Source organism: Cnephaeus nilssonii (genome assembly GCF_951640355.1).
Source record: "Cnephaeus nilssonii genome assembly, chromosome: 3".
Taxonomy (NCBI): domain Eukaryota; kingdom Metazoa; phylum Chordata; class Mammalia; order Chiroptera; family Vespertilionidae; genus Cnephaeus; species Cnephaeus nilssonii.
In genome coordinates this window covers 93,200,980-93,213,964 of record NC_137074.1, presented here as the reverse complement: position 1 = coordinate 93,213,964, position 12,985 = coordinate 93,200,980, and the positions used below count along the sequence as shown (strand labels likewise).

Genomic DNA, 12,985 nt, shown 5'->3' with positions numbered 1-12,985 from the left:
TGCTTTTTCTCCTTCCCTCTGGAGAAACAAAGTCTTCTTTTGGTTGTAACATCCAAACCAAACCATATTCTTGGAAGCCCTTAAATTATTATAGTGAACCAGTAATTACATTATGGCTTAATCTTAAGAAATCTTCTGGAGGTATTCAGGTGCCCTTTTCACAAATAAATGAAACACTGACTACTCAGTTTGGCCATGTGGGATTTTGAGTTAGAACAGCTTAATAGAAAGTGATGGAGATGGAAACATCTCACTTATAGAAGATCTAAGCAGCTTCCTGGCAGGCAGGAGATATTCATTGGGAGGGGAGCTAATTTCTATTGAGACCCAGAAGGAAAAAGAGTAATTTGTCATTCATCATTACAAATTTCTTTTAGACATAGAATTCTCTAGTTAATAACACTGGCATCAGATAAAAGGAAACAACTAAATTTATTTTTTCAGATGGAAGAGAACCAGCTGTTTTGGACTGGTTATATAAAGGACTATTTTAAAAGAAAGGTTAGATATGAAAATTTTTCAGGCCAGTGATTTCATTCTTTCCTACTTGCAAAGCTGTTCCCTAGGAAAGGAAAAGATTTGCTAAATGAGATAATGAGTGTAAAGTTCCTACAAAGTACAAGGCATATACTGTTTGTAATAGATGTAGATCTTATTAGGAAAGTCTGTTCAGCAAGTATTCAAACAAAAGATTCTAGTGTATTAATTTAAAATTCTACAAAAGTATGAGGTATTTTTATAATATTTTATCGATTTTACTTTTCTACCATTTAATTAAATATGTTCTCTAAGGAAAAAAACAATAGATTATAGTAATTCTTTGTGATTTAATTATTTAGTTTCAAACAGCTTCAGGGGTTCTTTCACCATTAGGTCCTTGTATCATCCATCTATCCTTCCACGCATCTCTCTGTCCATATATCCGCCTGTCCATTATCCATCCATCCACCCACCCAACTGTCTGCTCATCCTTCTACTCATAATTATCCATTCATCCATTAATCCATCCATCCATCAAATATTTAGTACCTTTTTTATAAATTGGTAAAAATGATCATCTTAGGCACAAATGTTTTCCCCCATTAGTGATACAATTACAAAGTAATCATGTACTATTTTCAAAGATATAATAATGTTTCTCATTTCTTTTTCTCGCATAAGAACAAGCAATAGAGGACAGGAATCTTGACTGAGCTACTATTAGATGCATTTCTGTAACCAAAGAAGACCATCACTCTGCATCTGAGCCTTGAACCAAAAAACAGAAATGATGTTGAACATCTCAGAGGGCTGAACACTGAACAGCACTCAGCTTTTCAAACAAAACAAAACAAAACAAAACAAAACAAAACAAAACATATAAAACCCCCACAAGAAAACCTAAAACGATTTGTGTGTAGTAAGGGCTTGCTCATTATTCAGTGCCTAGTTTTATGAATACATATTAAGCCAACCTAAAAGTGTTACAGCAGTTGAAATATTTTAATCATGCAAAATGTTTTTCTTTGTGATTCATCTCAAATTCATGGGTAGGAAAATGACCCTAATTCATAGGCACTTCATTGACAGCAGAGGTGGGATATGCATCTGTCATTATCATTAAGTCACAGGAATTGTTGAACAGTGTTTAACAATGAAAAATGATCAGAATGACCACTTGATAATGTTTACAAGTATTTCTATCCTCTGGAAACTAAAGAAGTCTAACCTAGGCAATGAGTGTACATCACTTTGAAGCTAAAGAAACAAAAGGAGAACCTAAAATAAATACAAAATTGTTATGAGGATTAACAGTCTCTGTTCACATAAAAACCGTTATCATTAAATTGCAGCAGAGTAAAAGCACACACACACACATACACATACATAAACATACATAAACACAAGAAAAATATTCTTGCATCTACTCAAAGTCACTGTTGTAGGTCTTTTCAGAAAACCCTGTAATTTTTTTTTTTTACCAAAACATCTATAATGTGGAAAACAGAAACATTAAGTTGAAATGCTCTACTTTTTTTAATCAAGAAATTAACCTTCATATATAAAATCTTGAAAGAATGTATCATTTAGCTAATCCTAAATTAAGTTCTTTGTTTTCATTTGCTGCATAAAGTGCAGATTTTAATAAGCACAGTGTTACATAACTGAGCTTCAAAGGCTTCTATAAACTAAACAACTCATAGCAACATCTCCGCCTTCGGCGATCACACTCCAGTGAATCATCCATGTGAGCTTATTTGCTCATTAAGAACTCTGTGTACAGGTTGCAAATGTCAGAGTCTAAATTTACATTTTAAAAAATTACATCGTGCAGCAGTTTAATGAAAATATTTCAAAGATCTCAGGTCAATTCCAAATATTTACTCATCTGTTCCGGGAGTCTTAAATATTTCTGGCCTGGATTCATATATTCTTCACAAGCTGCACTTTATGATCACTCCACTTAACATCTCAATATTATAACTTTGAAAATGGGCTGCTAGTATTTCCACCCCCACCTCATCAGCATGCTGACAAATAATTTAAAAGCATTTGATTTTAGAGTTTAAGCTCTCAGTACGATATGAATCTGTATACACCAAAGACACATACCTTATAAGTAAACTATAAGGGCTTAATATTAATTTAATTTAATATTATACAGTCAACCTAAATTGATGTGCTGCATCAGAGGAGTTTAAGTTTGAACACAGACCACAACACATTTATATTCTACTCTAGAATACAGTAAACACAAAAAGTGACCTGAGTTTTACGTTTCTTTCTGGATGGTGACAAGGGTGCTGATGGGAATAAATTGTGAGGGGTGCCAGTGGGTTACTGAGGGAAGTTAGCTGATGAGAGAGAAGCTTATATGAATTTTTTGTGTATAATTTTCTCTTGCTACCTGTTTCCCCAGAACTAAATCATTTTGAACATTACAGAAATAAATCTTTATCAGTAATACTTTCACTGCTACCACCACTCACCACATCTGTAGCCATGAACTGAGGTTCTATGGTACGGTAGAAAGAGCATAGGCTTTGCAATACATTGCTCCACCTTGATCAGCCGTGTGCTGGAGGAAAGTTGGTAGTTACTTAAAGACCTCAGTTTACTGATCTGTCACATGAGGATATACAACCTAGCAGATAGAGTGGCCAGGAATATTAAACTAGATACTTCATGAACATGGCTAATAAACAGAAGGACCTCAAAAAGAGGTCCCCTAACATGGATAATCTAACCCCACATCACTCGAAATGTAGCAGCATCAATTGTATTGTTCAGAGTAGATAAGAAAGGGGTTTGTCCTTGGGCGCTCAGCAATTTTCCTTTTGATTCAATGCTGGTTTGATAATTCTGTAAGTAAAGAAATATGATGGAAGAAATACAATGTTTCTGATTATATCAAGGGATACTGTCTCTCTCTTTCCATACTGCTAAGGGATTTGAAGCCATAAGCAAATATAACACATCAGAAAAAAAGTATATTATCTTCTTAAGCATGAAACTGATCGCCTGCCTACTTACCAGTTCTATTTAGATGTCAGTTCTGCAATACCCCCAATGCTGTCTACTGTATGAAAGAACACTAAAGATTAGCAACTAAAAAGACCAATGTGAGGCAGTGCATAGGCAAAGCATTTTTGCTGCTGCTATTTTCTAGCATATGGCTGCAGATTCATTTTGCAGAAACAATACTATGACCTATAGTCATCACCATGAAGATCACTTTCAAGAACTTAGTGATACAAACCAGACTTCTCTCTTAGTTTTCCAAATGTATCAACTTATTTTGAAGGATAGTTAAAAGCATCCATAAAGTGTTTCCTTTACCTTGCCTGGCATTACCCCCAAATAGCTCCCCTTACAACAGTTTCTTGGGAACAGTCATCAACTATTCTTCACAGACTTGAGTGAAAGCTGATGTCTTGCTATTTGATATACAGGCTCAAAAAAAAAAAAAAATGGAACTGCTCAAGAATTCTGAAAGGTTACTACTGCAGGTTTACATTTCACAGTGACAGAAGTACAAATGACTTCTTTAGAAACTTTAAATTTGTTCTGGCACCAAATCCTGCTTTCCAGGGAATTAAAATTGTGATGAATTTCTTGACTTGATTAATACATCCAATCTTGCCACTGTGGATTCTTTACAGGGAAAATCTGTATTCAATTCACTGGCTCAGCAGTTGGAAATACCAAGGGAACAGAACACTTTGTTAAAGTAGGAAAATACAGCAAAGAAAGCCTAATTTTTCTGTAATTTCTGTATCTAAAATGATTCTATAATGCTGACCTACAATGTTGTTTAAAGGTATAAGAATAAAGTCAGGAAGATGAAAGGCCAAAGCAAAATAAGATTTGAAAAATGCTAAGATAATAAAAGGACTCTTAAAGCGAAGCTTAGAACAGTAAGAAGCTGAAAGAATAGATGTATCAGCTGCTCATGGTACAACTATAACAGATTAATAACAGAGAACTGTCTTACTCTAGTTCTCTTTTATCTTCTTATGAACAGGTTAGAGGCAAAAAAAACCCCAACAATATATTTTTTTCATGTTTCATGTTAAGTTTGGAGTTTTAGATTAAAATTATTATCTGAATGAAGAACAAGGGAGATACATACATACAAAGAAAAACTAAAGATCTGTATCTGAATGAAAATACAGTATGAGCAGAAGATGCGATGGCTGCCAGTAAAGCTAATGTAGCTGTAGCTTTAATAAGAGAGCAGTATCAAGGCTGAGGGGTTAACAGGGCACTCCATGTCACACTTGCCAGACCACACCTACAATCCTGTGTTTTCCGATCTGGAGACACAATGTGAGTAAGGGGAATGTGAACAATGAGGGGTGCATTGTGATAAGGGAGACCTGATGGTCAGAGGTCTAGAAAGTAGCATGAGAATCCAGTAAAGAAACTAGAGGTATTTGGTCTGGAAGAATGACTAGGGGTGGTACTGTGAGGAGCATGTCAAATGCCTTTCTGACTTGCAAAGCTGGCAGGCAGAACAGGCACTAGGCCCAGAGTACAGAACTTATGCTTTTGCATTTAAGACATTTTTTTTTAATTAAAAAACTTAAATTGCTTACCTTGTGAAATTCTTAGAACTAGAAAACGTTCTGATAATGGTTAGTTATTATCTGTGGAGGAATTTATATGAAATATCTGCACTAAACTGGGTCACTGGGGTAGAAAACATCACAAAACCCAGCAGATGTGATGATTTCTATCTAAAAGTTTAGGCTGAAATGGCTAACCATATAGTTATTTAGAAGGCGTGGTTTAAAATACCCTGGAGATACTCTCCTACTTCCCTCCCCTCAAATAAAAATGATGATTATATAAAAAAAAATAGTCCATTAGATATCTTAGTCCATTAGGTCTGGCATACTTCTTGAGTGTTCAAAGAGACTTATTAAATGTCCCCATAGGAAGCAGCAACATATGGGGATTAGCTATGGCTTGTTGACAAAAAGACATGAATGAGAAAGGCTACAGAATTAAGTGGGCAGAAATCCCGAGAAAACGAAGTCCTTGTAGGAAAAGAACCAACAACGTTTCCTAGAGGTTGTTCTAGAAATCCAATAGATGACTGAGGCTTCAACCACTGCATCTAGGAAGACATGGCCCAATTTTCCAAGGCGTCTATATCACTACAGCTTTTAATGACTACAGTGTCTGAAAGGGGTCAAAATGTGAAGCATTCAGTGTATATTAATGAAAAGAGTTTCTGCATAAGAGGTGCTTATAGACATTTAGACAAATCACTACATTTCAGAAGGTTTGATTTATGTCCTTTCTTCAAAACCAAACTAGACTTTCATGTACAGTATAACTTGGTATCACTAAATAAAATTAACTTTTGGGTGGGTTCTACTATGTAATTGTATGTTTTCACTTATTAATGTTTATTAAAGTTACATAGATTTCAGACAGGAGATCAATGTAGCTTGGGTCAAAAATTTCCTTCTAAAGATCATTATTCAAATTTCTTTGTTATACTAGTTATACTCCTTGCTTTGCTAGCTCAGTAATAATAACATACCATTCTTCCCATTGTTTAAAGTGAAACTTTAGCCCTGGCTAGTATGGCTCAGTTGGTTTAAGCATAATCCCATATACAAGTTTTGGGTTTGATTCCCAGGTAAGGAGCACGTACGTAGGTGGGGGGTTCAATTCCCAGCCAGAGGCAACCCATTGACGTATCTCTCTCCTATCTCTCTCACATGGATGTTTCTCTCTCTCCCTCTCTTTCTTCTTCTCCCTCTTTAAATCAATTTTTTAAAAAGTGAAAGTTTATATTTTCTCTTCTATACCCAATGTCCAAACAATTGCTGAGTTCTTTCACTACAAGAAAGGGTTTCTTTCACATGCCTCTTTCTATACTATTGGCATTACTTTAGTTTATGCACTAATTATCTTTTAACTACTTCTCATGATTAATATCTGTACTTCCAATCTCTCTCCTCAAGAAAGTCTCCTACACACTCCATACATGAGACTTTTCCCAAAGCAAACATTCTTATCAAATTCCATCATTATTCAAATTCCTTTGTCATATTTTCTATTACCCTGACTAGTTATACTCTTCCTTGCTTTGCTAGATTAGTAATAATAACATACCATTCTTCCCATTGTTTAAAGTGAAACTTGATCCCTGGCTAGTATGGCTCAGTTGGTTGAAGATCATCCCAGACACAGGTCTCGGGTTCGATACTCAGGTAAGGGGCACGTACATAGGTTGTGGGTTCGATTCCCAGCTGGAGGCAAGTAGCTCTCTAGCTCAAAACCTTCAGTGACTAACCATAAACTATCATAAAAAAGCCTAATTATGACTAATTAATATGACACTGAAATATTCTATTATGTGATCTTGATCTATCTTTTCTGCCTAGCCCTTAGTATATTTATGATTATCATTCTCCAATTAATCCATTGTGCAGCCCATTATCTAAAAATCTACATGCTTTCCTATAGCAGAAATGGCCTTCCTCAACATTTTCTACTATAATTTTATCAATTTCTCAAGGTCCAGGCTTAAAATATTTTCCTTAAGAAATCAAGCAAGCAATCTCTCTCGCTCTCTCTCTCCCTCTCTCTGTCCCTTGTCCCCTCCCTCCCCTAATCAGGCTTAAATCAATCAATCAATCAATCAATCAATCAATCAATCAATCTCATTTATTTATTTGTTTTTTCTGGTTATCTGTTCTCCATTGGAAGATTCTTGTTCCTTTCCCATTTGTTGCATTATGCCTTACATGATATTTTACTTTTATACATCTCTTCTCCCTGACTTGAAGGTTAAGGGCAGTGCTATAAAAAGATTGCCTTAGATTCCAGGTGTTCTGTAAATGTATTTTGGTTTGATTATATTTTAATTTGATCATAATAAAATGTATTTTGTTATATTATATTATTAGATATAGAAGAATTTAACCTGGGGGCATTATGTTAGCAGTTTGGAGCTGAGAAGGGTCATGGAGGAGCTGTGACAGGTCTGGTATTTGTTTGTATTCTTCATGGAAATGGTGAGGTGAGAACATTTGCTTCCTGGGACAGTACAGCTCGTTTTTAGTGCAGATAATGTTATCACACTGATATTCTTTATCTGTCTCTTTGTTCATACACAACACAAAAGAAAATTTGCAAAAGTAACTTCATTCTTGAAAAAGAAACCAAAAGTAATACCTATTTGCCTTTTGTTGTGTCTGAAGGTGACATCTGGAAACAGGGCCATTGCCTTGCAACTGCAATAGGTGCAGGGCTTGGACACTGCTGACACCATGGAAGTTGAAATCAGAAAGACAATGAATCAGGGAACTTAATGATACTGTCACAGTGCTGGGGTCACACTACCTCAGGGCTTTTATTATGTGGAAAACACATTCCCCTCGCTGTTCCAGCCACCTGGAGCGGGGGAGGGTGTCTTCCTGTAGCTACAGAGACCCTGACACCTAGGACTTCAAGTTGGCATCAGACATCTTGCTCGAGTGGCAGACATTAATCATGATTAGGGCTCCAGGGGAGAAGAACATTATTTCTGCTGCCTACTTAAAAATGTGTGCTGCTTTGTGACTAGGCCCTAAATTTGCCTTCTCCCCCCACCCATGGATCTGACTGAGTTATAATCTGTTAAAATACACTGCATTATAATTTTATAACAGTTGTCCATTTAATTACTAAGTTTTTCTTCTTTACTAATTTAAAAGCTCCATGAGGGCAGTAACTGTATGTGCCAAGAAAATTCCTGTACTTATAGCACCTAGCACACAGCTGGCACACAGGTGCTCAGCAAGTATCTGTGAAATGAATGAATGAATAAATGAATAAACAGAGGGTATCAAAAACAGTCTCCCTGCTACTTCCTTTGCTTACATTCCCATGCCCTGAATCTTTACCAGTTCAGACTTACAAAGGTGAGCTGTCCTGCACTAAATGAGACAAGACAGAGAAAAGGGAAGGTGTTCCCTTTACAATACTACCTGCTCTCTCACTAAGTGGAGAAGGGAAAAGAAGACAATTCTGAGGCAACTTACAAGATTTTCAAAAGGAAAAACTACACTATCTCTTGTATTTGTACAGTGGATCAAAATCTTTTTAAACATCCACTTTTTACAGCCAGAATGAAACTTAGGATTGATTCAGTATTACTGAGCTGAGGAAAGATTTATCACTCAACTATTTCAACTTTTCCGACAAGGAAACTGAGAGCCACTGACATCAAGAGCAGCATTAGTCTTTCTTATTCTCTATGATGTAAAAAAACACATGAATGCAGATAGTTATATTCACTGACAACAAAAAGGATATTTTCCCAGAGATTTTGTTCCAACGCGGTAATCAGTGTAGCTCTTGCTTGGATGGAAGTTGAAAATAAAAAGAAGATCTGCTCTCTCAAAAGCGATGACCTTATTGGCTTCATGCTTTTCACTCACATAGGCCTGCAGGAGTGAACACACACACATCATTTAGATAAAACCGAGGCACTGCCACAAGTCAATTATTTACAAAAAAGCTGGTTTTGTCTTTATGAATAGCTTTGTTAGTTATGAAGCCAAAAATGAAAATTCCAGCATATTATTTTTTGAACATGTTGTAATTTTTCCATATTAAACTCCAAGCCAAGAACAGTCTCAAAATTGTTTGAAGAGTATAAAAATGTCACCAGCCATTTCCAATGTCAAACAAAGCACAGAGTATTAGTGCTGTGGCTCAGGTTTCAATGAATAACATGGCACCTGTGGTATAGATAAAGTGTTTGTATATACTAAGTATATATATGTGTGTGTGTGTGTGTGTGTGTGTGTGTGTGTGTGTGTGTGTATTGGGTCTATTTGTAAGTGGATTTTCTTTAAGACTTTTGTTTTAGTTCCAGATTAATCAGGTAAAATATATAAAATTACTTTTCAAAATATAATGTAACATTATTATATTGAGGTGTCTACAGTTGCAGTTATCTTAAAAACTTTCTATTGTTGTCTAACTTTGTCAGATTCAACGGCAGCATAAAGTCGTTTACTATATATATTTGCCTAATAAAAGAGAAGGTCTGAAAAGAAATTACAACATCTACACACTTCCTTATTTTATACCATGATTTACAGCAGGCAGCGAGGAACCTTTGCTTTTTCAACACCACTTTCTTCCACTCTCTGATTTGCAAGGACCTATTTCCATGCATATCAGTAGCACCACTCTTGGTAATTTAGAAACGGGAACTAAGGCTCCAGAGCAAGCAGCATGCCTTTTGGTATTCAACATTGTTCCTATTGAAAAGGAGCATCATTTTGCTCTCTCTTCTGGAAACAGCATTACTAATAAACGTGATTCGGGCATTCATGTCATGCAGCCAATCTTACTGAATATACAAGTACCTTTTTCAGCCATTTTTAAAAAAACACAGACACCAAAGTAAAAACACATCAACAGTAATTTCAAACAGCACCCTTAAAAATAAATGGATTATAAGTAACACATACTATATGCTAATTTTTGCAAGGGGAAAAAAAAGCCTGCATAAAATTTGCACCTATTAATTACATTTTTGAAAACTGAGACTTTAATTCCAGAAGAGAGTCAAGCTCATGAAAAATACCAAAGAGCGTGCAGGTATAATAGCATCTATTGAAATGACAGCTTAGAAACCAGTAAAAGAAGGAGGAAAAAAGAAAGAAATCTACATGTTGTCAAAGTAATTTTTTATGACAGCATCATTATTTATATAAAGAAAAAGTCAAAACAATTAAGATGTTTCCCCAGCAATTTCCAAAATAAATTTCATGTAGAGCTTTTGTCATTTATTTTAACCAGCTGAAATAAAAATAACTAAAATTAAACAACAACAACAAACTAAACAATAAAGTAAGCAAGGTATCACATTTAAGATTTTCATTATCTATTGCAGAGACTTCAATAACATGTTTTGACAACCTGAATTATGTTACAGGGCACTACACACTGAATAATAAAGTGCTGTTTTAAAGACCTGCATATAGATTTAAATCGATTGCCTTTCTGAGCATGTACAACATCAGTGACTAAAACATAACATTTAGAGTAAAGAGCTTACCTGTGGCGCTGAGAGCCAACCACATCTTTCTTCCAATTTATTCATATCCCTGTCAAAGTTATTTAAAAATTTATAGCGAAGAAGTTCATCATCAGTTAAATGAAACTGCCTTCTGGCATAATGGTAACTCTCATTATTTCCTTTTCTTGGGAAGTCTAACCATTCAGGATGTCCAAATTCATTACCTGCATTAAAAAAACAAATTTAGACTTTGCTTAGTAATGTTAACATTTCTTACTAAGATAACTCAATAACTAAATGGTTGTAAAGTCCTTACAAGAAGTTTGGGTTGTGGTTGAGTGGCGCTGTCCTGGGAATGACGCAGACCCTGGCTCTGAAAAGGCAGAGCCCTGCACCAAGAGGACCGGCTGCTGCTGGGCTCAGAAGCCCAGGGGTGGGCTCAGCCAGGCACATACTCCCACTTCTGAAAACAGGTATCTCTGCCACACTCATCTCACCTTTGAAATCATCTCTGAGTAATTTCTAAAATCTCTATTTCCGTAATCTCTGAAATCTGCAGAATGCTTTATAATTTCAGATGGCTTTGTATGTACATTATTTTTTTTTTATTCTCAAAGACAGTCTCTATTATATCCAATTCACAGAGGAGAAATCCAAAGCTCTGGGCAGTTAAGGGATTTGTTCAACCTCACACAGATAGTAAGTAGAAAAGCAACCACTGAAATTTAGTTCTTCTGATTAAAATCCAAAGTTCTTTCTACCTCATCCCAATAGGCAAGAACGCCGTAAACTTCAGGTGCTACAGAAACACATGTCATCGCTCATTTTCTTGCTCAGATGTATGTGTTACCATTAGACATGTACCTTTAATTTCGTGTGTGTGTGTGTGTGTGTGTGTGTGTGTGTACATGTAACTGGAACACTTGTTTAGAAATCCATTTCTATATTATCTCTTACTATAATGATGAAAACCAGAAATCCAACATACTTGAAAAATGATATAAAATGATATCATATATATACATATTTATCATTATAATTATCAAATTTAGATGTTAGTCTTCTAATAGATTGCTCATACTGTTTTCCCCAAGTTGGATTTCTACTTTATGGCTTCTTTCCCCCTCCCCCCGCCCTTAAAGATTAAACACTATTTTTTAAAATTTATTTTCATTTACCCCATTAACACTACAATTTTCTAAGACAAATTTCTCACTTGACTTAGGAAGTAATATAGCCAATACAAGTGTGTTCTACTTTAAAGCAACTAGTATATTAATATTCTAATAAATAAAAACTAATAAGGTAGGATGTAATCTGAAATAATTTATTGCAGAATTGCTTTATGGCAACCTCTGCTAGGAAACACTGCAATTGACATTTCACTTTTCAGGACCATAGTCAGCAAACTACAAACAACATCCAAACAAATATGTCTGTGGTAGTTTCATAAAAGTTAAAGTGTCTACAAACACTTAGCTAAATTTTAATATTTCAGTCTAAATATTTCTCTTGATATCCCCACTATGTGATACAGGAGGGACCCAGATTTCTGACTCTATGGGCCCCTATTTACTTGAGGATGCCCTAAAGTGACACAAGGAACTTCCCTCTGCTACACTTAGGAGTCCTGCCTAAGTCCGGAGCCTGATTCAACCAGCTCAGGGTGTAGCCACTGCATAGCTTGCTCCATCATCCATACAGGTGGCAAAATGATGTAGCTCCAGAACTGTAGTGGAGCTCATTCCTTAGTGATAATGAAGGCACTGCCAGTCTAGGGAATATAATATGTCCAAGTACGAGTGGGATTTCCACTAGTGGAGAATGTTAGAGAGCCTAGAAATGCCACAAGGTAGCTAAAGTATAGTCACATACAAGCTCGATCCAGGCTTTCTATAGGCAAAATACTTTTATTTTGCTATGGCTACAGATCTCTGAGGTGGCTCCAATGGTAATAAGCAATTCCTTTAGTCTTTTCTGGGGGAGAATGTTACATCACTGCTATCACGATGTCACAGTAGAGGCAGCTGCAAATACTTAATGTCTGCTTATCATGGGCACATGCAGTGCTCTTCCCACTTTCAACAAACTTCAAGTGCTGGTAGGTGCTCTTTTTTTATTTTATTTATTTTATTGATTATTTACAGAGAGGAAGGGAGAGGGATAGAGAGATAGAAACATCAATGAGAGAGAAACATCAATCAGCTGCCTCCTGCACACTCCCCACTGGGGATGTGCCCGCAACCAAGGTACATGCCCTTGACCAGAATCGAACCTGGAACCCTTGAGTCCGCAGGCTGATGCTCTATCCACTGAGCCAAACCGGTTAGGGCTGGTAGGTACTCTTATTGTTGCAAGTTCACAGGTAAGAAAACTGAGGCTGTTAAGTAGTAGGACTATGAACCCAGACAGTCTGGTTTTACACCCCGACTTGGTGAAGGAGTTTGGTTTAGCCCTAAAATAATG

The 12,985-nt window shown here is 36.1% G+C and overlaps 1 protein-coding gene across 1 annotated transcript in view; it reads right to left on the bottom strand.

The window, feature by feature from the left end:
• GBE1 (1,4-alpha-glucan branching enzyme 1) overlaps nucleotides 1-12,985 on the bottom strand; it is a 353,762-nt gene that overhangs the window by 27,226 nt on the left and 313,551 nt on the right. Inside the window, exons 13-14 of the mRNA XM_079766240.1 lie at nucleotides 10,559-10,743; nucleotides 8,800-8,930 (exon numbers count right to left, since the gene is read on the bottom strand). Coding sequence (XP_079622366.1) covers nucleotides 8,800-8,930; nucleotides 10,559-10,743 — 316 coding nt within the window. The remainder of the gene's footprint in view (nucleotides 1-8,799; nucleotides 8,931-10,558; nucleotides 10,744-12,985) is intronic.